We start from the raw sequence: 27,985 nt of genomic DNA, 5'->3' as shown, positions 1-27,985 counted from the left end.
GAGCATCAATGTGTCACACACACACACACAGCATCGGCAGCAGGTGCGGGCGCGCGCATCACTGTGTGCATCACCGAGGGCATGGAGTTGAAAACCTCCATCAGTCAAACTGCGCTTTGATTCACCGGCCGAAGAGCAAAGCAGCAGCATTCTGATCCAGCTCAAACTTCAAGTGTGTTGTGGAGCTTGAAAGCATGGAGAAAGGACGCAGCACCCCGAAACTGTACGGATCCCTGGATCAAACAGAGCTCTGCGGAGACACAGTCAAACAAGGTGATGAAATATGTCTGCATGCGTTTATGAATGTTGAGTGCTTTCTCATGGCATACCTAACTTCAGTTTGACGTAGGCAAGATGTTACATTTACAATGATGCAGTTCTCTTTAACATCGTCAAGTCGCTTTATAGTGTCGCTAATTCAGTCCATAGTTACACAAAGCAACTTATGTGAAGGCTCTATTTAAATGAATTCATGTTTTGAGGGTGCAACTGAAGATGTCATTTTTATAAGTAGGCTGTTTTAAACAATTAAACTGTTAGGCTGTTTTAAACTGTTTTAAACAATTATGAAACATACATTATGTGCTTTCACCATTTTTCTTACAGTATGTTTAGTGAATATTAAGTGGGTGTTCAAAAAATAGCTCAGTTACTATTTCTGTCTTTTTTTATTCCTTCTTTTTTTACCTGAAGTGTAGGCTACTAGCAGTAAAAGCCATGATTTGTCCCTGATTTAACAGTAGGCTACATTTAAAGTTATTTTTCCTTTCGGGTTCCAGTATCGCTTATTTCTTCTCACTTTAGTTGTAATGAAGACAACAGACTGTTGATCTTCTAGTACTTTCAAGGATTACTGGTTGGTTAGTCAAGCATAATGTGTTTTCTCAAGGTGTGTTCAGTTTATTTAACTAAAGACCATGAGATTTGGAGTGATTATTAGTGATGGAAAAATTGTAAACCCATATGACTTTCTTGGGTGAAACACAGTAGGAAACATTTTGAAGAATTGTAGCCTCTCTTTTTCCGACTGAGGCATTCAAACTTACAAAAGGAACAAAAGATGGTACATGCAACTCTTAAGGCCCTTTTCCATTTTTTTTTTCTTTCCCCGCATTCGTCATCCTTTCCTATCAAAATGCTTGTTACGGATGCGAAAACGCCTGATCTGAATTTTTTTATGACGGACGAAACGTGATTGACACAACATGAGGTCGTTTTATTTTTCAACGTGCAAATGGTTGAAAATCGGACTCAGTGTGCAATGACCTTTGAATTGAATCCAGTTATGTACTGACAATCTTCGCCAGTCAGTGAGTTGAAATGAAAGAACTGAACAGTCAGACCTGTAAACTAGATCAGCTGATTTGTTGGAGAGATTCAAAATACTACTTAATTGTGTCCCACATAAGAAAGAATACCTTTAACTGATGGGGTCCCTATAATGTGTGGCGATGCCAGGAATGCGTTCTGTTAACATCCCATCATTATAATTTTCATCACAAGGCACAATATGGCAAGACGTTAAATTTGGATCATGCAATTAAAACTGTTACAGAAACACTAACTCATTAACTGAAAGAATTCAGTTCTCCACATAACAATGTGCCGCAGCAAACAGCCGTGCAAATGGTTAAATCGGAGTGATACACTCGAGATTTTTATGCAAAGTGACTGAGACAATTGAAAACTATCTTTGTGATTCAGCTTTTCTGCATGACATAACGTAATAGTGCAGTAAATTGAATAAGAGAAGTCAGAGGAGGTTCATCACAGATGTACGAGTCTGTTAAAGGCTTTCAGTTTAATCTAATGTGGTCTGGGGAGTCTCAACTGTTAGCCAAACCATCGTGCACAGCTTATGTAAGACACTGTTGTGATTCTCATAAAACAAACACAAATCCCATAAATTAGTTCACCAAAAAAAAGAAGATTTGCTTAAATTTACTCCCCTTCAGGCCGTCCAAGATGTGCAAGTTTGTTTCTTCATCAGAACAGTTTTGGAGAAATGTAGCATTACATCACTTGCTCAGCAATGGATGCTCTGCAGTGAATGGGTGCCGTCAGAATGAGAGTCCAAACAACTGATAAAAACATCACAATAATCCACCAGTGATCCACACCACTCCAGTCCATCAGTTAATGCCTTGTGAAGAGAAAAGCTGTGTTTGTAATAAACAAATCCATCGAGATGTTTTTAACTTCAAACCATTGCTTCTGGCTAAAATACAAGCCTTCTATCCATAATATTACTTTCTCCAGTAAAAAAAAACATCTCGGTGCAATTTTATAACAAGATGAAACACCAGCGCTGATTTTGCAACAAACAAACGTACTTCGCTCCAGGCAGAATCATGCAAATCCACTTTCACACCAATCGCACACTCTGGCATGTGTCAGCTACAAAAGAGTTTTGACTTTACAGCTGAAAAACCTCAGATCAAGTCTGAAATGTGCTTTCTAGACAAGAGTGTTTCAGAGCAAAGCCTGAACTTTAACCCATATTGAAAATCTGCAGTTCACCGCAGTTCACAAGAACTTCTCATTAAATCTGATAGAACTTGACAGACTCTGAAAAGTATAAGAAACACCTCCAATCCTTTGGCACAATGATCTAACTAGAATCAGTTCTATGGATGCAATGGCTTTAATGGTTAGAGATTCACCTTTCAGAAGACATAAATACAAATAAGACATATAAAGTGCTGTTTTCCTTACATCTCTTTGGTTTTGCTATAACAAGGCCGCAGTGCGTGTTTCGTAGTACTTTGATGCTTTTTGTGCAGCGTGTGCACAGGCAGAAGAGACGTGGTTTTTAATTATATCTAAACGTGTTGGTTTCAATGACCCGTAGTAAATTATGCCTCAGTACCTCCTCGCATCTTTAAATTGCCACTAAATGTAATTGCATAAATAATTACAAACAGGTTTCCTGATTACTTCCCTCCTTTCCACATTGGTTGGACAAACAGATCATTTTGAAGTGTTTATAGTGTTTTACAGAAACTTTTGATGTTCAATGCTGTATAGTTCATGTGGTAAAATGCTTTGTGTGTGTGTTGTCGTACTGCATCAGCTGGTGTAGGAGTCACTCCAGGCATTGTGACTGAAACTGTGAAGACTGATTGACACTGTGAGATAGCGTGAGGTCCCAACGCCTCCTCCGTTCCAACAGGAATGACGTAGATTTACAGTCTCCAGGTTTAAGAGATTCTCAAGCGTAGGAGATGTGCCAACCTGATCTGTTATTGTCACATTAATGTTTTAAAGGCTGTTGATCCACCTACTATCATATAGTATAGACACTAGTAGAAGACCATGAATTTTTATGATGTTACATGGCTCATGTAAGACATTTCTGGGTAATATTTTGCACACACACACACACACACATTGGTTTTTATGGTTTGCGGGGACTCTCCGTAAAGGTTTTTATACTGTACAAACTGTATTTTCTATCGCCCTACACCAACCCTACACCTAAACCTACTTCTCACAGGAAACTTTCTGCATTTTTAGATTTTTTAAAAAACTCTGTTTAGTATGTTTTTAAGTCTTTTGGATTACAGGGACACAGAAAGTGTCCTCATAAATCACCTTCACGTTGTAATACCTTTGTTATACCCATGTCATTATACAAATTAAATACACACACACACATCTATAATACATTTATTGTATTTTATAGAATATTATACAATTATTATATTTAATAATATATTTAATACTCATTAATTTAATAGTAATAATAATTATTATTATTGGAACTGAGAAGTATATAACTAACTGAGAATTAAAAGGGAATTTAAAAGTGCTTAATTGTAATGAAAATAATATCAAAGTTCAAAATCATAAATGGCTAATTATAGGCTTTTATTTTATATTTTATTTTTTAGTATAGATGGACCATTCTTGACACTTTAAATAACACTCACCCTCCAAGACTGATTAATACTCGTTCACAAAGCAAAATCACAATTTTTCCAAGTTCCTGTTAGCTTACACATCCCACTGGTTGGGAATCATTGGCTTAGTTGATCTTCAGACATGTTTTTACTTTTTTCACATGACTAAGTTCACATTCTTGCATTTCTTCCATCTCTCTGACTTCTTACCTGTTCCCTGTCAGAGTATCACTGTTGTTTTGATACATGGAGCTGTGAATTCCTGTCAGTCCTGCAGAGTTTTCCACGAGTGAGACAGATCAAGTCTCTGGTAAACTGACACATATGAATAAATCTGTCAGGACTGATCTGAAACATTTGTGTGCGTGCACACACGTCTCAGCACACTGATCAGACCACATCAGGGTATCCCATAATCCTGCCCTTGATTTATTACCCGTTTTCCATCCCTTTTGTTTTCCCTTGGTGGATATGGTTTGTTTAGACGTCTTTTCTCACTGACTGTCAGGCAATTAAAAGCCAATATCTGCTCAGCGCTGTGAGGTGACTCATAGCTTATAGTGTTTCCGAGGGCAGAGAGAGAGAAAAAGCATTGAAGTGGAGAGATGGAGGGATAAAAGATGTACCTTATATCAGAACAATGTGTTCGCTCTTTACAGCCTGAGGAAGGTGTCAGTGTCAGCCGCCAGTAAAAACACAGATAGCACTGCCTGTAAGCCAGTGAACTCGCCTGGGTTTCCTGTTAAACACTAGATATAAAGTTGAACCCCTTAAAGATGCTGTGTGTTGATATAAATTACACACTTCACCTTTAAATTGGTGATTGTGTGGGATTTCTAGTTTTCCTGTGAGTGCTTTTATTTTTCGCATTCACTGCATCTCTCCAAACCCACTCGTTTTACTCTACACATAAAATGTGTCATTTGTTAAATCGATTATCTAAGTTTTTTTTTAAAGTGTTCTAAGCTAATACATGTTCACAGTCTTTTATACGTTTTTTTTTTTTTTTTTAATTCAGATTCAATTTAGAACAATTCAGCAATGTTGCGTAAAATTGATTAAATGTTACAAATAATTTCTTCTATTTCAAATAAATTCTGATCTTTTGCACTTTCTATTCATCAGAGAATCCTGAAAAAAAGAATCATGGTTTTCCAAAACATATGAAGTTTTCAACATTGATAATAATAGTTTCTTTAGCAAAAAAATCATCATATTAGAATGATTTCTGAAGGATCATGTGACACTGAAGACTGGAGTAATGATGCTGAGAATTCAGCTTTGATCACAGGAATAAATTACATTTTAAAATATATTCAAATAGAAAATTATCATTTTTAATTGTAATAATTAGTGCTGGGCAACGATTAATCGTGATTAATCGCATCCAAAATAAAAGTTTTTGTTTATATAATATATCTGTGTGTACTGTGTATATTTATTATGTGTATATAAAGACACACACATACAGTATATATTTTGAAAAGATTTACATGTATTTACATGTATATATTTATTAATATAATTTATATGATATATAAATATATTTAATATATAAACATAACACATTTTTCTTAAATATATACATACATGGGTGTGTATTCATATATACATAATAAATACACACAATACACACACATATATTATGTACACCACAACTTTTATTTTGGATGCGATTAATCGCGATTAATCGTTGCCCAGCACTAGTAATAATATTTCACAACATTATTGTTTTTACCATTTGTGATCAAATAAATGCAGCCTTGCAAAAAAATCTTACGCCGAATTTTTGAATGATATATATGTAAACAAACCCAATTTGCATCGGTAATTGGGTATATGTCGAACGTCACCTAACCAAACCCAGAAAACAGGTCTCATCGCTTCCGCTTGTCGGAGAACGTATTAATAGCAGTATTAAAAAATTTAGAGTCTTACTGCATATGAAGTCTTTGTGGCTCTTATATGCAAACTGAATAATAGATGATGCATTGGACATTTTCAACACATAGTTAAGAGGCTCCACGTGACATCCTGACCTGAGTCCTGCTGCCTTTGCACTATGTTAGTCAAGTCAAGTCAAGTCATCTTTATTTATATAGCGCTTTTAACAATACAGATTGTGTCAAAGCACTTAACAGTATCAAATTGGAGGATAGAGTGTCAGTAATGTATAATGATAAGATTAAACACTCAATTTTCAGTTAAAGGCATTTCATTATTGAATTCAGAGATGTCATTGTTTAGCTCAGTTTAGTTTAAATAGTATCTGTGAAATCAAATTGACGATAATCGCTAGAAATTAAGTGTCCCCAACTGAGCAAACCAGAGGCGACAGCGGCAAGGAACCAAAACTCCCTCTGTGACAGAATGGAGAAAAAACCTTGGGAGAAACCAGGCTCAGTCGGGGGGCCAGTTCTCCTCTGGCCAGACGAAACAGCAGTTTAATTCCAACCGCAGCCATGTCAGATTGTGTAAAGGGCTTATCTGATTCCGTGGTCTTGTCCCAATGGGGCATTTTAATTTATAATTTAATGTATTTGTTATATTTGTGTTTTATTCATTATTTGAAGTTTTTCATTTTTATGATTTATTCATTTGCTATAATTGTAATGTATAGTTTAATGCATTTATTGTTTCTCGGTGTATTTTTATAATAAATATTAGTCTCAAGTCATGCGCAGTTGCGCACAAGAAAATCAACCAATCAAACCAATCATTGGACGTGTCAATCAAACATCAATATAAAGAAATATTAACAGTAATAATCATGAAATATTTTGAATGGGACTCGAGTGGACTCGGGAATAAGTCAGATTCCTAATATGTTCGAGTACGAGTCAATACCATTCAAAATGCACACAAGTCCATGACAAGACCAAGACCATTAAAATATGGTCTCAAGACCGAGTCTGAGTCTCAAGTACTACAACACTGCAAACCCATTTATCCTGTGATGTATTAAAACTAAAACAAACAAAAAAATATTAAAACTGTATTATCTGGAAAGAAATATAATATTTTTTATTAGAATATAGGAAAGTGTGCATCACAAAGAAAGCGATATTAACATTTAGAAACAAATGCAAAACATTTTTCGTTTCTTTATTTAGTTTCTTGTTTTGTTTTTTGTTATAATACATTTTGAATTTTTTTCATGGACCCCCCTGGCGCCCCCTCGTGGCCCCCTGGACCCCAGTTGTAAAATCCCTGCTCTAAATTATGATATTCCTGTATTCTATCTCTTAGTGAGTCGTGAAACCTTTTGATAAGTAAATCTGTTTGAGATCAAATATAAATCGGGTTTGTCTGTTATATCAGAAAGATATTGTTCATAGAGGACCCTTAAATCATAACCTGATATGTATCGGCTTTTATAACAGCAGACTAAACAGCAGACTAATAAAGATGGAATATGTTACCCAAAGGAAATGAAGCGGGTGCTTACACATGCTTTTTTTAAGCGTACATGTGCTAAAAAATCTTAATAACAGTAATGTTCCTTTAACTCGGTTTTCTTTACCTGATTTACTTTGGCATTTTAGAAAAGGACAGCAATGAAAAATATTGAACAACCCCAATAGCCCATACATAGACACACTTACATATTACATACAGTACAATATTTGTAATATTAGTCTGTATACATTTGTAATTATAGATGTGGAATAGCATAGCATCATTCCAGTAAGTATTACATAATTCATATTCATTTTAGTTTCATGTTTACATAGGTGTAAAATAAATGAAATGCCGCATGTGTTTGCTTTGTCGATCTGCACCAGGGATTGCAGTGGCCTTAACCAGAACGCTACTGGATTTGGGGGTCAATCCCATTGTTTTGAAATCCAATAACTGTGTAAAACTGAAGGCCCAGGTTGTTGCCATAGAAACAGAACCTAGTTTATGAGGCATTGCAGTTTTGAACGCATCATAGGATAAGCCAAATGAGTCATCAGAGGATACGGACTGCCTTGCTTTTTAGGGTGCAAAAAAACTTCTGCTGTTTTTCTCAAGGCTGAAGGTCTTTGAAATGCAGACATGGAATTGTAAATCAATGTGCAATGACTGTGCACACAAATAAAACATTAGCGGAACCTTGAGTTTATCTTGAGTTATTTAAAGCAGTAGTTCACCAAAAAAATGTAACGTATTCACCCTCAGGCCATTCAAGATGTAGATGAGTTTGTTTCCTCATGAGAACAGATTATGAGAAATTTATCATTACATCACTTACTCAGTGGATCCTCTGCAGTGAATGGGTGCCGTCAGAATGAGAGTCTAAACAGCTGATAAAACATCACAATAATCCAAAAACTCTCAATTTTCATCAGACAAACAAATCAAAACAGATTTTAAAAGACCTTTTTTAATGTTTAATATGAAATTTAGTGCCAGAATGTATGCTTCACTATTGCCTAATTATTTTTTTAGATGTTCTTTCGGTTTTATTAGTAGCTGCCTGTAATCATACACACATACAGTATATAGAGCACTGACTCTCTTAATCAGCGCTACATATGATAAAATGATGTTGGTCTGTCATAGAGTGACCAGAACGCTCTCGCCCACCCTCGGATTCATGCAGAGTTCAGTAATAATAACACGAGCCCAATTAGCACAGTGACGAGCATCATACACAACACATGCTGCAGCACTGTCACCCAACTCCTTAGTTTCAACCTGTTTGAAATATGGCTGGACAACACCAGGGCGCTTGTTAGTTGATTCCAGATTAGAGAAGCCCTGCTTCTGTAGAAATGTGTGATCATGCTGTTATTTTTATCTTCAAGGAGAAGACAACAAACTGGCAAAACAGTATACAGTATCTAATACAAAGTTTTGATCATTGTTTGCTTGAAACATTTTGTTTCTCTGGAAATTAAATTATATTATATTATATTATATTATATTATATTATGGTTAATTTATTTACTTTTTTTCACAAAAATCACAAACTTCACTAGATAGTGACAGCAGTTGGTGGTACATTGCAAAAAATTATTTTCGTATGATGATAATGATTTTTTGCCAGTACAAATATCTAAACATTCTGAAATCAGGGTACAATTACTTGAGGAGCAGAATGATATAAGATAATAACTCTTGTTCCTGTGACAAAATTTATTGATTTTTAAATCTGAAGAAAAATATTTGCCAGTAGGATAAGAAAAAAAACGTGTTACTTGTTATTTGATATAGCTGATATTTTTCTTGTTTTAAAGGGGTCATCAGATGCCCATTTTCCACAAGTTGTTATGATTCTTTAGGGTCTTAATGAAAAGTCTACAACATACTTTGGTTAAAATTTGTCAATGGTAGTGTAAAACAACACCCTTTTTACCTTGTCAAAAACTGCTTTGTTTACAGCGACCCGTTTCGGTGCTTGTCCCTTTAAGTTAAGTCGTGACGTATTGTCAAGTATGGTGACCCATACTCGAAATGGTGCTCTGCATTTAACCCATCCAAGTTCACACACACAGCAGTGAGTGGTGCACACACACACCCGGAGCAGTGGGCAGCCTTGCTCCAGCACCCGGGAGCAATTAGGGGTTCGGTGCCTTGCTCAAGGGCACCTTAGTCATGGTATCAAAGGTGGAGAGAGTGCTGTTCACAATTCCCACCGGCACGAGAATCGAACCAGCAAGCAACCTTCAGGTTACAAGCCCGACTCCCTAACCATTAGGCCACTACCCCTAACTGCTAATGAGCTACAGCTCACCCCGCCCCTCTCTTCTGTTCTTGTGTTAAAGTCACGATTTTTATTCATGCAGTTATGCTCAAAAACTATTTACAATACATTTGTAAATCACTTATTAGTCATTAACAAACTCCTTTATAAACCCTCTACAAAGGTAAACTTAATGTAGTGTTACCATGTTATCTTTACAGAAAACACAAACAAAGTTTGTAATAAGACAATCACCTTAATGCATTGTTCATTATAAACGTGCAGTTGTGAATTATATTGAGAAGATTCTATATAGAAATAATGACATAACAGTGTTCTCTGAGTAGGGATGTAACGATTAACCGCGAGCCGGTTGAAAATCGATTCATATATGTGACGATTCAAATCGGTTGAGATGCTAAACAAATCGCGATTCAATTAGGGGTAGGAGTTTATATGGAAGATATGTCTGAGGGGGACTTACTGTCTTTAGAAATGTTTATATGGTATTTTTTCTTTTCATCTTGCCTCTGTATAATGCAAATTAAAGTTCATAAGTGCAGCACTGCTTTGTTTACAGCGGAAACCAAGGAAACGCTTTAAGCGCCACCTGCTGGCAGAGAGTGAATCTGCATCTCATTCAGCTCGTCTGCTGTTTCTGTTTCATGCAGATATTTTTTATGTATACAGTAGTTTCGCAAAACTGAAGTCAGACCATTCTGTTTTTGCTTCAAATTTCGAAATTATACAATCTAATCTAGATTAAAAACTGCTCATGTTGCATGAATGCAGCATCTTTGTTTGGATCATGATTAAAATGCAGTGGTTGCCTCTAATTTTAAATGGAAAGAGCACAGACAAAGCCTTATTTTGTTTATATGAAGAGATTTCTTTTATTTGTGTTACTTATTTATTTGATTTGGAGCTTGTTTTAAAATTTCAATTTAGTTTTGTTATTAACATTTACATTATATTTACATTTTTTTATTTAGCAGAGGCTTTTATCCAAAGCGACTTACAAATGCGGAGAATAGAAGCAATCAAAACCAACAAAAGAGCAATAATATGCAAGTGCTATGTTAGTATATTATTATAGTGTTATATTTCACTTTCACAAAGAAACGTGCTGCATTTTGTCTAAGCAATAATAAAAGGACACATTTAATTTATAATTTGTCTTAAATCTCATTTTGTAAAAAAAAAAAAAAAATAGTGAATCGAAGCATGAACTCAAAACCGTGAGTTGAGTGAATCGTTACATCCCTATCTCTGAGACTGTAAAGTTTAGCCGCAATCATCATGGAACTTGCTAACTAGCACATTATTAGGAAAGGTAATTTGCAAAGATTCATTAAAAAAACTTATACTCACTTCTTCTGGAGGTGAAGCTGGACCACAAGCAGTTTGTACTGATCCATCCTTCAAGAACTTTTTAGCAAAACCTGCTTTGTACTGACCCTCGTTTACAAAGCAGTCTGGTGTAAAATGATTCGCGCAAAAACGCATTTAGGCAGATCAGGGGGCGCATTCACTTCAAAAACAAACGTAATCCACTGCGTCTTCAGCAGCTCAGATGTCTGGAGTTAATGACGACTGCTATGTTCATTATTACAAACAACAAAACACCTCAATCGCTCAGGAGTCATTCTTATCTACACCTGCAGAACTATGTCACTTTGCCAAGAATGTGAACAGAGAAAGTGCTTATTATTTGAGGGGTTTTGGGTGGATTTTTATCATTATAGGGTGGTTGTGTACACACACTGCCAACATACATTTAAGTTCAAACACCATGTAAAAGTGAATTTTGCATCTGATGTCCCCTTTAAGCATAAAGTCACTTAATTTTTATCTTTTTTTTTTTTAGAAAACAAGGCTTAATATCTTAAGTAATTGTGCTTCTCAAGTCAATGTGTCTTCATTTAAGAATCTTTAGATTTTTTCCCACTGTACCACAAATCGCTGTCACTCAATTCCCACTTAAAATATTCTTTTTTTGAAGTGTATTTTTCTGAAATTGCTTCTTTACATGGGTGTAATGTAATGTGCATGAGCAGTTCTCTTCATAGTTCATGTGTTCTTCATCACAGCTGAAGAGGATGTGGTGTCCATGGCTGATTCCACCATAACTGTGGAGGACATTGAGGGAGAGCTGTTCAAAATCGAGAGGATAAAGGATGCGCTGGTCCGGAAAGAGTCTGAGCTCAGATATATGTGAGTCGGGTTTTTTGAATGAGTTTTACTGTGTTCTTGTACCATGGTAGAACCTGAGGTAGCTCTTTTACATACAAGGTTAAAGGAATTGTTCATCCAAACATGAAAAATTGCTGAAATTTTACTCACCCTCAGTTCATCCAAGATGTACTACATCTACATGCATTACACCACTTGCTCACCAATGGATCCTCTGCAGTGAATGGGTGCCGTCAGAATGAGAGTCCAAACAGCTGATAAAAACATCATCACAATTTTTAAATGAACTATGCCTTTAAAAAAATAAAAATCAGAATAAGTGTCACATTGACTGTCATTCCTTGTTTGTTTTTCATTCAATACCAGTTTGAACACAAATAATGTGTAGCCAGCATCAGTGCAGAGCAGGAGTGTGAGATACAGGCGTAGATGAGATAAAAGCAGGGGAAATTGTTGAGGACATTTATAGATAAAGGGATGCACTGCATTTATTTACAACAATAGCATCTAATGGAGTCTGTCACAAGCCCTGCAAGTGAGATTTGTCTGTTATGGCAGTAATATGTGTCTGCCGGAGCTAGACATCAAGTGCAAATATATGTGTCTGTGTTGTTATTTGTGTGTGTTTGACAGCAATGTGAATACTCATCTAGAAAAACATATTATCTGTAATTTCATTGCTGAACAGAGTCTACTTTGGCATCAACCAGTGAAATCATGGTATTCACACTTACCCGGCTAACAAAATATGTTGTAAGAACATTTCTATTAATTTATGAAAATGTTATTTCTGGATGTTAAAAGCATACATTTTTTAAAATGTTTAAACATGTTTTTTCTTGGTTATCCAAATGTTAAAGGAACGTTCCATTTTTTAATTTTGCAAACATTATGGGATTGTTACTTTTGAATGTTTCTAAACATTCTATAACAGTAACTTTAAAAAAAAAAAAACTGTTATGCAAACATTATGCTAAAGCATTTCAGAAAAAAAAAAAAGTTGTGTATTGTTACTGCAAGATGTTTGTTCGTAATTTTAAAACAACCTTGCCAGAACTTCAGCCAAATTTCTAATAACATTCCCTGTTAGCTGGGTACCTTGATTTCTGACTTGACTGGAAAACGTTTTAAAGCATGAAGACACTGTTGTGAGGTTTTGAGGTAATTTGTGCATTTATTTTATTATAGAAAGAAACGTCTCGGTTACGTATGTAACCCTCGTTCCCTGAAGAAGGGAACGGAGACGTCACGCGGATGACCGACGAATTGGGATCTCGCCAGAGAGACCAATCCACTTCGAGTGTAACTAAACGAGCCAATGGACATCGGCATGCGATCATTGCATCCAGCTGCCGCTGATCACAGCGGTGACCCGGCCACTCAGCAGTGGTACAGCGACTGTGGCGACGGGACGTGACGTCTCCGTTCCCTGAGGGTTACATACGTAACCGAGACGTTCCCTTTCAGTCGGTCACTCCGGGACGCCACAGGAGCTGCCCCTTCCAGTGCCCTGTGTAGGCCTCCTGATCCTTCCTATAAGGCAGATGATAGGACCGGGCTCTACACAGAGAAGGTCAACTACTGTTGTTCCTTGGACAACCCAGACAGTAGGACTTGGATAACACTGGGAAGCGTGCCCTTCCATTTGGCACACTGCGGAGTCACCTCCTCCCCGAGGGGGTTAAGTGGCATTTAGACATGTGAAGTAACCCCATAGGGCCCTATTGCACATGGAAGTCTCTGAGATGGCACAGGCTGCATCATTAGAGATGGCAGAACGTGGTCTGCCAGAGGAAACATGGCTCTAATAAGCATACCGTGGAATACACATATGGGATCTCGGCAGGGTCTCTCATATGGGCACTAGCCTCACATCAGATTTCAAGAATTCATTGGCTGAAAGGCCTGGCGCCGGACGCTCCGCCACATCCGGACGCCGGAGTGCTGGAGGACTCGACAGGGTTTGTCTGGTTAAGGAACTCTCTGGAGAATTAGGCGAAAGAACGTCGCAAGCTGACTCTGAGCCAGGCCTCTCAGTGCCACTACCCGTTTGAGGTGAGAACACAGGAGGAAACCGGTTCGACACGTAGGCTATAAAACCTAGCGAACGTGTTAGAAGTCGCCCAACCCGCAGCTCTACAGATGTCTGCTAGCGAGGCACCACGAGCCAGCACCCAGGACGATGCGACACCCCTAGTGGAGTGAGCACGCAACCTGAGCGGGCAGGGCACACCTTGTGCTCCATAGGCCAAGGTGATGGCATCCACTATCCAGTGGGCCATCCTCTGCTTGGAGACAGCCTTCCCCTTCTGCTGTCCTCCGTAACAGACAAAGAGCTGTTCTGAGGTCCTGAAGCTCTGAGTTCTATCCACATACTGTACAGGACAGAGCAAAGCTAGGGCTGGGTCTGCCTCCTCCAGGGGCAGCGCTTGCAGGTTCACTACCTGGTCCCTGAAGGGAGTGGTAGGAACCTTGGGCACATAGCCGGGCCGGGGCCTCAGTGTTGCACTGGAGTCAGCCGGCCCAAACTCAAGGCACGATTCGTCGACCGAAAATGCCTGCATGTCCCTGACCCTCTTGATCGAGGCCAACGCAGTCAGGAGTAGGGTTTTCATAGAGAGAAACTTCAACTCGACTGACTGCAAAGGCTCGAAGGGGGCAGTTTGTAGGGCTCTTAGCACCAATGCCAAATCCCAAGAGGGTAGGGAGGGAGGCCTAGGAGGGTTTAACCTCCTGGCCCCCCTAAGAAACCTGACAACCAGATCGTGCTTCCCCACCGACCTCCCCTCTATGCAATGTGAATACTCATCTAGAAAAACATATTATCTGTAATTTCATTGCTGAACAGAGTCTACTTTGGCATCAACCAGTGAAATCATGGTATTCACACTTACCCGGCTAACAAAATATGTTGTAAGAACATTTCTATTAATTTATGAAAATGTTATTTCTGGATGTTAAACCCTCTACGGGGTCGTGGTGAGCGGAAATAGCAGCAACATAAACCTTAAGGGTGGAGGGGGACAGCCTACGCTCCAACCCTTGTTGCAAAAAGGAAAGCACGGCTCTGATCGAACATCTCCGGGGGTCCTCACGGCGAGAGGAACACCATTCGACGAACAGGTTCCACTTCAGCGCATAGGCCCGTCTTGTGGACGGTGCTCGTGCTGAAGCGATAGTGAGAGCTACCTCCTGGGGCAGATCACCTAGAACTTCTGCGTCCCGTCCAGGGACCACACATGGAGTTTCCACAAGTCTGGACGCGGGTGCCAGAGGGTGCCCTGTCTCTGAGAAAGCAGATCCTTCCTCAGAGGAATCGGCCAGGGAGGGGCTGTCGCGAGGAGCATGAGTTCCGGGAACCAGGTCCTGTTGGGCCAATATGGAGCCACTAACAAGACCTGCTCCTCGTCCTCCCTGATCTTGCACAGTGTCTGTGCTAGCAGGCTCACTGGGGGGAACGCATATTTGCGCAGGCCCTGGGGCCAGCTGTGTGCCAGTGCGTCCGTGCCGAGAGTTGCCTCGGACAGGGAGTAGAACCACTGGCAGTGGGTGGTTTCTGGAGATGCAAACAGGTCTACCTGAGCAACTCCGAACCAACTCCAAATCAGCTGGACCGCCTGGGGATGGAGTCTCCACTCCCCAGGGAGTGCCGCTCAAGACAGCTCGTCGCCCGCCTGATTGAACACTCCTGGGATGTGGATGGCACGAAGGGACCTCAGATGCTTCTGACTCCAGAGGAGGAGGTGGCGGGCGAGTTGCGACATGTGACGGGAGCGTAAACCGCCTTGCCGGTTGATATACGCAACGATCGCAGTGTTGTCCGTACGGACCAGAACGTCCTTGCCCCGAAGGTGCTCTCTGAGGCGGCTCAAGGCAAGGCGTACTGCCAGCAACTCGAGGCAATTGATATGCCAACGCAGTTGGGGACCCGTCCACACCCCTGACACTGCGTGCCCGTTGTACGTGGCTCCCCAGCTGGTGGCCGAGGCATCTGTGAATACGACAGCATGCCTGGATACCTGCTCCAAGGGCACTCCTGCCCGAAGGAACGAGGAATCTGTCCACGGGCTGAAGGTTTTGCGGCAGGCCGGTGTAATCTGAACCCGGTGAGTACCGCGTTTCCACGCCCACCTCGGGACTCGGCCAATGGAGCCAGTGCTGAAGCGGTCTCATATGGAGCAGACCGAGCGGAACTATCGCCGCAGCTGCAGCCATATGCCCCAGGAGCCTCTGAAAGAGTTTCAGTGGGACCGCCGTCCTGCCTGATAAAGTCTTGAGGCAGTTCAGCACTGACTGAGCACGTTCCTGGGTGAGGCATGCTGTCTGGTTGACCGAATCCAACTCCGTGCCGAGAAAAGAGATCCTCTGCGTTGGCACGAGTTTGCTCTTTTCCCAGTTGACCCGAAGACCCAACTGGGTGAGGTGCCTGAGCACCAGGTCCCTGTGTGCGCACAACTGCTCTCGAGACTGTGCAAGTATGAGCCAGTCGTCGAGGTAGTTGAGGATGCGCACACCCCGTTCTCTCAGTGGAACAAGGGCCGCCTCTGTGACTTTGGTGAAGACGCGAGGCGAAAGGGACAGTCCGAAGGGCAGGACCTTGTACTGGTATGCCCGGCCCTCGAACGCGAATCGCAGGAATGGCCTGTGTCGCGGGAGAATCGAGACATGAAAGTACACGTCCTTCAGGTCGATTGCTGCAAACCAATCTAGGGGACGGACGCACCCAAAAATGCGTTTCTGCGTCAACATCTTGTGAAGTGCACGGTTCAAAACTCGCAGATCCAAGATCGGTCGTAACCCACCGCTTTTCTTGGGCACAATGAAGTAAGGGCTGTAAAAACCCGACCTCATATCGGCTGGAGGGACCGGCTCTATCGCGTCCTTCGCCAGCAGGACTGCAATTTCTGCACGCAAGACAGGGGCATCGACGGCCTTGACTGAAGTGAACCGGATGCCCCCGAACTTGGGGGGATGCCGGGCGAACTGAATCGCGTAGCCGAGTCTGATGGTCCGCAGGAGCCACCGAGACGGACTGGGGAGCGCTAGCCAGGCTCCGAGAGACCGTACCAGTGGGACCAACGGGGCCACCGACATACCCGCGGTGGGGCAGCGAGGTGGAACACAGGGACCCGGCCCGGAGCCTGTGACAGCTTGGCCTGTGATGGCGGGGGTCGGGGTCTGGGTGTGCAGTGTAACACTCACCTGATACCTCCTCGTGAGGGAGGAAACACAGGAACCCGGCTTGAGGCTTGTGACAGCCTGGCGTGTGACGACTTGAAGCGGGGACTCGAGTGCTACCGCCCTTACCTGGTTCCACGAATGGGCAGGAGGGGTGCTCTTGGGCAACCCACTGCTGCCTGCTGGAGAGAGGAGAAGGGAAGTGATCCCGTGATGCACGGTTCACCACTCTCCTCCTCTTGAGACCCAGAAATTGAGGAAACCGCTCTTTTATTGATGTTTTGGGTACTGCTGGCTGCTGGGCCAGCGGCGGAACAAAAACAAAACGAAACAAAAGATTCTCCACCCGGCCCTCCTCCGGGGGAGGGAATGGTGCGGTCACCATCTCCCGACAAGCAGTCTCCACCATCTCTGGGTCGCCCGTCTCAGGGCCTCTTGCACTTGCGCTTGCCGCCAGGTTTGGCGGGGGCCTGGACGGGCTGGGCGTCCTGCCTGCGACCGGCTCCACGACACTGCCTGGTGGAAGGCTGCTGCGGCTGCGGGGGCAGCCGAAGGGGGGCGCCCACGGCGATGAGCAGGCTGAGGGGCTGCAGCCGGAGTGGAAGCAGCAGGTTTCCTCCGGCGCATTCACCACTCGTGTGTTTGATGTGTTTTGATGTGTTTGATTCTCAGTCTGCTTCTGGGCTGCCGAGAACTGCTGGGCAAAGCTCTCGACAGCGTCGCCGAAAAGGCCGGTCTGCGACACGGGAGCATTCAGGAACTGTACCTTCTCCTGCTCCTTCATGTCAGCAAGACACAGCCAGAGATGGCGCTCCTGGACCACTAACGTGGACATCGCACGACCCAGAGACACAGTCACCTTCGGTCACCTTCGTTGCTCGAAGCGCGAGGTCCGTCGCAGCACGCAGCACGCAGCACGCAGCACGCAGCTCATGTAGAACCGCCAGGTCATGACCACCCTCGTGCAGGTCTTTCAGGGCTGTGGCCTGGTGGACCTGCAGTAACGCCATGGCGTGAAGGGCAGAAGCCGCCTCCCCACAGGCTCTATAAGCACTGCCAGTTAGACCTGACGAATACTTACAGGCCCGCGAGAGACACGGGTCACCCGCAGAGTGGTAGCGGCTGTTGGACATAGTTGCATGGCCACAGACCGCTCCACAGAGGGGATGCCCGCGTACCCCAAAGCGGCTCCACCATCGAGGGTGGTGAGGGGGAGGAGCCACAGGATTTGTTTCAGGCAGTAAAAGGTGCCTTCCACGATCTTGTGAGCTCCTCATGCACTTCCGGGAAGAATGGCACCGGAGGGGCGCGACCCCCGCCGAGAAACCACTCGTCCAGCCTCGAAGGATCGGGACGCGGTGGAGGATTCCACACAAGCCCGACATTCTCGGCGGCCCGGGAAAGCATCGCCGTCATCTCTGGGTCTGGCTCGGACAACGCTACCACACCCGAAGGAGGCAACGCAGCCGGGTCGTCATCCCCGGAGAGAGAGGACTCGCCCTCCGATGCAGCGATCGACATCTGGTCGTCAGAGGGGGCACCGAAGGAAACACGTGGTGCACTCTGTCCAGCAGAGGGCCCAGCGCGCTCCTTCGGCAGCTCCACCGGCTGCGGAGTGCTTGAGGGTGAGTAACTCCTCTTGGGAAGCCCTCACTGTCACCCTCAGATCACCTCTGACTCCACGGATACAGCGCCGCCCGGGAGCGAACGCTGGATCGCGGCAGAGGCAGAGGGACTCCGCCATGTTTGACATAGCAGAGTCTATTATGCAACTCCGAGATGGTCATGTCCCCACAAGAAGAACATGAACCATCCACGAAAGCTTCCTCAGCGTGCTGAATGCCCAGACACGTGAGGCAGCGATCGTGACCGTCCTGAGGCGCCAGGAAACGACCACACCCAGGAACGCACGGGTGATAAGACATCTTTAAAAAGACGATCACCCGTGTTGCTTTTAGAAATTTGCTCTTTATTAAGTGCTGAAGCACGCAGGGAGCTGGCCACCACACACTCCTAGTGTGACTGTCTTCACGGGAATCGACCTCTTCTCCCGTGAGACCGCGACCACCGCTGCTGCGCTGTAACGCCCGCACTCGCTCGCTCTTCTCACTCGCAGGATAGGAGAGCAGCAGTGATTCACCGTCGCTCGGCTCCGGCGAAAGGATGAATGTCACGGTGCACCGCTGCCTCTTATACTCACGCTGTGATCAGCGGCAGCTGGATGCAATGATCGCATGCCAATGTCCATTGGCTCGTTTAGTTACACTCGAAGTGGATTGGTCTCTCTGGCGAGATCCCAATTCGTTGGTCATCCGACGTGACTCGGAGTGACCGACCGAAAGGGAACTAAGGATTTTGACTGATGGTTAAAAGAAAAAAAAATCAATTACATTAATTTTTCTTCATTTTTTCCTTATTTGTCAGGATGGATGACATCCAGTTGTGTAAGGAGATCACAAGGCTCAAAAAAGAACTCCAGAAATTGGTTTCCATCCCAGGTATGTTCACCAAAAAATGCTGTACCAGAATTTGAAGCATTAATATTGTGCTGTTGCATTGAGACTGTGAGATGATTCAGATCTCATTCTCAGTGGTGAAGAACATCTGTTTTTAATTCCTACCACAACAACAATTCCTAGACAACGAGCAGCTCCCTGATGCTTTAAACAGTTCTAAACCAAACATCATGTCTGTTAGATACTCGAGTAATATTTTTTCAGAATATTTTCAAAATATTTAAATGCAAATTAGTCCCACAGCATATCAGAATGATTTCTGAAGGATCGTGTGACACTGAAGACTGGAGTAATGATTCTGAAAACTTTGCCATCACAGGAATAAATTAAAAAATATATATATTTAAATAAAAAACAAGCATTTTAAATTATAATAATATTGCATAATATTTCTAATTTTACTGTATTTTTTTTTATATCAAATAAATGCAGCCTTTTTGAACATAAAAAATTTAAACTCTTACAAACCCTGAACTTCTGAACCATAGCATATAATAAATTGATTCAGATAACATCTACAGTCTATAAGAGAATTCAAGAAAAAATGGATTGGCTATGCAGTATTATGCAACTGCTTTTAATTTCTGCATGTTCTTTATTAGCATCATTCCTCCTGCTTTCATGTCAGCCTGTCTTCAGCACATGGTTGTGACATACTTCACTATAGGTCTACTGTTTCCAAGGAGATGCACGAATGAAGCATACACCACGTTTTGTTTACTGCTGAAACCTCATTTCGCTAGTGCATACAAAGCTTGTGCGCACAGAAGAGGTTATTTATCCGCACCGGCAGGTAATAATGTCTTATACTGTGTACCATCCCAACCCAAGTGGGAAACACATTCCAGTGCTAGGGATGTCCATTTATTCTGAGACCTTCAGGTGCTTTCTGGCTCATCTGTGATCAGGATTTTTAAGTACTTTGATATTTTATCATATCTATCATCATTTACTCATACCTCAAGTTGATCCAAACCATAATGACTTCCTGTCTTTACAACAAAAGGCAATAATTTCTTATTTTCTATATAAAATTATACAATGAAAATATGGTGTAGGATTTGCTTAAAAAAGCTAAGGAAATGATTTTCACTTAGAAACTGATTTGACAAATAATAACAATGAAACCACAAGTAACACATTAAATTAAACATGACGTTTTAAGTAGAAAGACTGAAATAACTCCAATAATTAGTTTTAGTTACATCTTCAAAAAATTATGTGTAGCATAGCTTGATGCTGAAAAGCTCAGATAATGTAAAAAACAAGCGTAAAAGTAGTCCATATGAAATGGAGTGTCTATTTACACAGTAGCCTGCCTTGAAGCTGTTTACACTAGCTCCTCTCACTAAAACACGCCCATCTGATAACAGCTGCAGTGGTGTAAGGAGTAACACCGTGTCCTAACTACACGCAACGCGACAAGATTCCAGCAACAAGCACTTTGGGTGTCCACACCAAATGTGACGCGACATAATCAAATCAAATATCACAGCCAATCAAAAGCGTGTGTGGGCGGGCTTTCTCTGGAAGCGCACTGCACTCAAAACGAAATGGATACGTTTATAATCTAATTCATAAATATTAAACCTTTTTAATATTATTAAATGTATGTAATACCGAGTGACTGATACTATCTTTGTTTTGGAATACACCCGTTGGTTTGCATTGAGTTCACAGTTTTAACGTACATCTTTGCTTCAATTTATTTTCAAAATCTGAGGTAAATCTGTTGTTGCTTTCAGTATGGTTATAAGGTCACACAAAATGATATTTCAACTAATATTAGACATGTTTAACTTTGAATAAAGCACATAATCATGGTAATTGTAAGTCGCAGGAATAGAAACCATTTCTAAAATAGAAATTTTGTGTGTCGCTGTCGCGGCTATAGGACAAAAACTCCAATTAACGTGGAAAAGATACCTTTTATCGCATGTAGTTAGGACACAGCGTAAGGCACATGGCAGAAACTTTTGACACAATCAACCTGAGTTCAAATCTGCCTTTTTTAAGATTTGAACTTGGGACGCCCGTAACGCAATGGCGTTATATGTCATTGTACTGCCCACTAGGCTGTCTGCGCTGACTTGAATCCACCTTTCTCTGAACTCGTTCTTCTCCCTTTTCCTATCACATATCAGGAAAGGTGTTTATTTTCAATAAAAATGAAGGAAACACTCAAAAAGCAGAAATAAAGTGCCTCACATGTATTTAATAATAGGGTTAGAGGTAGGTGTAAGGAGGGCTTTATTTTCCAAATAAAGTGGCATCCATTTAATAATTTTATTAAAAATGTTTATTTACACTCAGTCAAAAATGCAATGTTATGAAATATTATTACAATTTAAAATTAAAAATATGTTAAAATGTAATTTATTTCTGTGAATTTTTAGCATCATTACTCCAGTCTTCAGTCTCACATGATCCTTTAGAAATCATTCGATTTGCTGCTCAAAAAACATTTTTTGAAAACAGTTAAAAAAATTCAAATATTTTTGTGTCTACTGTGGTGATTCTCTGACTAATAGAAAGTTCAAAAGAACAGCATTTATTTGAAATAGATATCTTTTTGTAACATTATAAATGCCTTTACTTCCGTGCTTGCTCAAATGTTTTTTGCAGACAAAGACAAGTCAAATGAGGACAGGCAGCGTGAGGAAGAACTACTTCAGCAGATCCAGAAGCTGGTGGAGACGCGGGACTTTTTAGTGGACGACATGGAGTTTGAGAGGCTCAGGTCAGTTTTAAAGAGCCTTCAGGGACAGAAACATGGGCCGTAACCCTTTAGATTGCCAGCTAGAATGCATGACTGTCGGCCCCAAGAATGTGTTTTGTGCCTCTTGTGGCTGTTCCCTCATCTGTGAAGATACTGCAATCCAATTACCCTCCACTTGAAGCCAATAATCCACCCTTACCTCACCATGGCCATCACACACACACACACACACACACCTCACATCACGCTCACAGACGGTCCCAGCGGCTTGATTCTGAGAAACCAGAGAGATTGATTTGCAGGCAAGAAAGAAATGGAAAAAAGAAGAGAGATGTGTTTTTTTTCGGTGGGTTGGGCTGATTGCCATCTGCCAAGACCTCATGACTGTGTGTGTGTGTGTGTGTGAGTAATCGTGAGTGACGCACGCATCAGAGCCCAACACCAATGAAGTCCTCACAGTTTATTCATGGGATAAATGAGCCGGCGTCACCCACATGACAAGCAGCTATTACACGGATGGATGGTGGAGAGAGAGACGGAGAGATGTCAAACACTCTCGGTCTGCACACTAAACCGATGTGCTAAGAGAATAATTGATTGTTTGGAGTTTGAGTGTGAATGTTTGGTTAATGCTCGGTGTCTCACTTCACAGTTGTTTGCGTTTACATTTCAGGGACTGTGAAAAAATAGTCAATCTTTGTGGCACTGTGGGGAGCAAACAGCAACTGAACAAGAACAATGGCTTTATAAAAATGCTGAATATAATCTCAATGAAAATATATAAATGCAGAAAGCTTAGTGTGATTTATTAGATTAAAAATTAGGACAATTTGCAATGATTTTGTATCTAAAGCTTTAAAAATCAGTTTTAATTTATTTCATTTAAGTCTGAAATATATTAAAGTAAGAACAGATTCAGAATAAGGTTCAGTTTTATTCACAAATGGTGTTTTTTATAATGTTGTAATGATGCATGATAGCTATAGTGAGTTGATACAGTTTTATACAGTATATGAAAAATTAGTGGCAAAAAAGTGCTTTTATAGAAGGTACATGTGCATTCTATTAACATACCTTGGCAGTTGTGTGCCAATTGAAATGTTTGGGGTCGGTAAGATTTTTAAGAAATTAATATTTTTATTTAGCAAAGATGCATTAAATTGATCAAAAGTGTCCATAAAGACATTTATTATGTTATAAAAGATTTATTTTACAAGTAAATTAAAAATAATTTCTATTTGTCAAAGAATCCTGAAAAAAATGCATCTCAGTTTCCACAAAAATATTAAGCAGCACGTCTGTTTTCAACATGGATAATATTAATAAATGCTTCTTAAGCAGCAATCAGCATATTAGAATGATTTCTGTGGATCATGTGACGCTGAAGAGTGAGGCAATGATGCTGAAAATTCAGCTTTACCATCCCAGGAATTCATTACATTTTAACATATTCAAATACAAAATAGTTATTTTAAATTGTAATAAAATTTCACAATATTACTGTTTTACTGTATTTTTCTTCGAATAACATTCAAAAACATTTAAAAAATCTTACTGACCCCTAACTTTTGAATGGCATGTGCACATGAAAATGTATCCTGACTTATGTATGTGTTTGTGCGTTTGCCTTCCTGATGCCTGTTATTCTCCACTCAGAGAGCGAGAAGAGGACAAAGAGATGGCTGACTTCCTACAGACCAAATTTCCCAACAGGTGCAGCATGAAAAGTATGTATGTGTGTGTTACTGTGGTGCTGTGAGCCCAAGGCCAAGGTCTTAAACCTCCGTATTTCAGTGTTGAATGCACAAATTAACATAATAATGCATTCTTTGAGCATCTCCCTAATTGTTTTACTCAAGTTACTGCCTGCTCAAGTTTAATGAAAATGGAAACTAGAGAAATGAATAAGGAATCTGCTTATGGTGTGGTATTGTCAGAAGTGTGAATGTTAATTCTGTTCTCGAGGTGTTAATAAGTGGTCTTCATTTGTTTTCTTTTAGTTCAAATCTAATGAGCTAGTTCAGAACCGGAATAAATCGTGCAGAAGTACATGAATGTCACTGAAAGTGGGAAGGCTTGACTGTAAAGTTTGAAACATCTCACAAAAATACAGAAATATTTCATAATCTTTAGTGCTGCTTTTAAAAAGCTTATGAACTGAGCTTTTCACTCAAAGTAAACATATTTTAATTCATCTGAACTCAGTCCAACTCTATTACACAGTTCAGTTCAGTGTGAATCAAGATTTATTTACATTTATTTTTTCACAACACACTTTTTGTTTTTCAAAGCAGCTTTACAGAAAATCGTGATGTTAATGTTTGTAGTATCATAAAATCTTCATGCCCTGTAGTCATATTTGGCAGACTAGAGCTGGTCAATAGTTAACATTTTGCATTGATACAAGCAATCAAGCAGTTGAGATGTACTATATTATATATATCGCCCTTTGCAAGTATATTGTATGTACAGTATGTGGATAAATGTCTCATTATTTATTTTTTTTATAAAGAGCTGGGCGACAATATAGTTACATTTTGCTAATGTTTTACATGAGTGCACTGTTTACATTTTGCAACAATTACGTTTATGTTTTTTGTTTTTTTACATTTACAATTTTTTTTTAATAGTATACTGTATATCACTTTATGTGAGTGTGCTGTTTGTATGCAGGTAAAGTCAGATGCACTGTATTTCCAAATATTAATATATTGATGGGTAATAATATAGCTGATGATATTACAATCAAGCAATTGAGATTTCCCTTAACATACAGTACGTACAGTAAATATATACCAAATCTCAACTGCTTGATTGAACTGAACTAATTCAATGCAGTTCAATTCAAATCAACTCAAATTATATGAACTGATACTGAACTCAAATTATTTCAGACTCCTGAAATCAATTCAGTTTACTTCACTTGAGTTTTACCAAAGTGCACTTGACTTGACTGAACTCCGTTAAATTCAAATAATTCAACTCGTTTAAATTCAGTTGTATTTTTGTAGCACTTTCCTAAATTCACAAAAAATATATATTTTATTGAAACAATTTTTACTCAGAAATTGTTAGTACATTTCACATTTAATTAGAAATGGCGACACGTTGAATTAAACTTTAAATTTTGAAATAGAAAAAATTGAAATAGTATTTTCTTGCTAAATGTACTCCAATAATCTTTATTCTGTTTACAAAACAATTGTTGTACAGTGAGTGCACAAGTAATTTCAACTCATCTAATGCTGTCAAAATTCATTTAAGCCCAATATATTTGCAAATGTTCTGGTATGAATATACCTCAGCGCTGATGCTCGACGTTGTTCACAGATGCTTGAGAGTGTGATTCAGAGAAGGTCACTGCATTTCTCTCGCTCGCTCTCATTCAGGTCACACCAAGGACAAGAGAATGACGTCCAGAGCCCAGCAGACCTCGTCTCCGTACGTGACCAAGACAGGTGTCACCCTGCTGAAGGAGTGCTGCGGCTTCACCTGCTCCATCATGTAGATATGTGAATGTAAAACAGGAGAGAGTGACGAGTAAACAAGCCCTCAGATCCGTGATTCAGCACAATATTTTCAAGCACTCTTTCACATAACATTTCAGAACAGACGGCAGTGCATGAGTGCCAAACTAATGTGCATATTATGAAGAATTATTGCATTAACGTAATCGAGGAGACATGCAGAATTAGCAGTGTGATTAGATGGTACAGTGTAGTTTTAAAGGCGTAGTTCACCCAAAAATGAGAGTTCTGTTATCATTTACTCACCCATAATCCATACCTATATGAGTTTCTTTATTCTGCTGAACACACACAAAAAAAAGATATTTTGAAGAATGTTGGTAACGAAACAGTTTCGGTTCCCATTGACTTCCATTGTATGATAAGGATATCTTCCTCCGTGGTTCACAGAAGCAAGAAATTCATACAGGTCTGGATGAGGAAGAGTAAACTGTGACAGAATTCTCATTTTTGGGTGAACTCTTCTTTTAAAGCAGACTAACGTCTGAATTCCCATGAGCAGTTGTTAACCTCTTGCTCTTGCTAGCACATTATTTCCTCCCTTCCTTCTTGCAAAAGACTCAATTATCTGTTGTGGAGTTGCATCACCAGCCAACCACAATGTATGTCACCAAAACCACTGACATTGTCCTTGGGTTTTGAAGGAATAGTTCACCTAAAAATGAAGATTCTGTCAATATTTGATGATAGGGAGAGCGATAAGGATCTGCCCTGTCCAAAATCTCTCCACTTAGGCTAGAGAGAAAAATACATTGACTTGAGATTTGCATTGGGAAATTTTAGTTTGCTAAAGCTCATGAATTCAGTGCAGAGCAGGGTTATTTTAGTTCACTAAAACTAAAACCATAAAAAAATAAAAAAAACATTTTCGTTACTTGAATGTTAACTAACATGAAATCTAGAATAAAAAAAAAACTTTTTTTTTTCATCTAGTTGCCAAGGCAACATTTCTCATTTTCATTTAGTTGAACAGTGCCAGAAAATAACTAAAATGAAAACTGAAATCAAATGAATAAAAATTAGTATATAAACCTGTTTTAAAATGTCAAAAACAAAATTACTAAATGTTTAGTATAATAAAAATGAATTCATAGTAACAAGGGATTAGAGGTAAAATAATAAACCTTAACAAATGTTTCATTTGCTTAGATGAGTACTAAGGAGCACTAGCATGTTTTTTAATGATGGTGTATAATTAATTAAAAACAGAGATTGCCAGAAGATCTGCTTACTAATTAGAAGAATGTGCACCTTTGCTTCTGACTTCTACCTTCACAGTTTTCATCTTCATTTTTAGCTATGATTCTGATGAAAGTCGTATCGTTTTGTGGTGCTCAGTATGTATCTTGACATAATACAAATGCAGTTTGAAAGTTAAAACAGATATATTTATTTTTGACCCAATTTTAGTTGATTTTCAAATTTAATAAGGAAATGAATTGATCTCTCTCCACTGCAATGTGCTTTAGTATTAATAACATTATTTATATGAACAAATTGTGTACACTACTGTTTAAAAGTTTGGGATCAGTAAGATTTTTTTTCATTATTATTATTTTTTTTTTAGCAAGATGCATTAAAGTGACAGTGAAGTCATTTATAATGCAACAAAATATCTTAATAAAACGTATACGTTTCTGCAAAAAATATTAAGCAGTACAGAATGATTTTTGCAGGATAAAATGATGCTGAAAACTGCAACAAGAAAATACAAAGAGTTATTTTAAATTGTAATAATATTTCACAGTATTTCTGTTTTACTGTATTCTTCGTCAAATAAATGCAGCCTTGGCGAACATAAAAATATTAAAAAATCTTACCAACCCCAAACATCGCAATGGTAGTGTATTTGTGATGTATCATATTAACTACAGTGTTTATGCCAAAAAATTCACAGTATTTTATCTTTGAAAAAGAAATCAAATTGTGAAGCTGGTGATAATTGTCTATTAATATGTGCAGCAACAAAATGTTGAAATGTAATGCTCACAGACATACTTGACATGTACTATGCTGCTTAGCTGTGCAGGAATTTATTCATGCTAATGCTTCTGTTGTTATTTTCATGCCTCTAAATGATATTTTTCCACTAATGAATATAAAAGAATTATGATGAATGAACCGATGCTTCATTGTCTTTTAGTGGACAGCTAAACATACTACAGACACGTAACATTATCTTTTATATAAATAACAAAACCATGATAATCAAACTTGAAAATATAATATAAAACGTCTAATAATGTAGTCCAGCATCTTAAATTTCTAGATCAACATTC

At 40.0% G+C, this 27,985-nt stretch overlaps 1 protein-coding gene across 1 annotated transcript; it reads left to right on the top strand.

Moving 5' to 3' along the window:
* Nucleotides 1–20: 20 nt before the first annotated feature.
* On the top strand, nt 21–27,985 carry zgc:171844 (uncharacterized protein LOC100151763 homolog). The gene is made up of 6 exons (XM_058770234.1): nt 21–273; nt 11,664–11,787; nt 19,369–19,442; nt 22,086–22,200; nt 23,836–23,906; nt 25,569–27,985. The coding sequence occupies exons 1-6, from the start codon at nt 195–197 to the stop codon at nt 25,685–25,687; spliced, it is 582 nt and encodes a 193-aa protein (XP_058626217.1). The 5' UTR covers nt 21–194; the 3' UTR covers nt 25,688–27,985.

This window comes from Onychostoma macrolepis, chromosome 03 (genome assembly GCF_012432095.1).
Source record: "Onychostoma macrolepis isolate SWU-2019 chromosome 03, ASM1243209v1, whole genome shotgun sequence".
Classification (NCBI taxonomy): domain Eukaryota; kingdom Metazoa; phylum Chordata; class Actinopteri; order Cypriniformes; family Cyprinidae; genus Onychostoma; species Onychostoma macrolepis.
The sequence above is the reverse complement of the archived record's forward strand: the minus strand, read 5'-3'. Positions and strand labels throughout refer to the sequence as shown.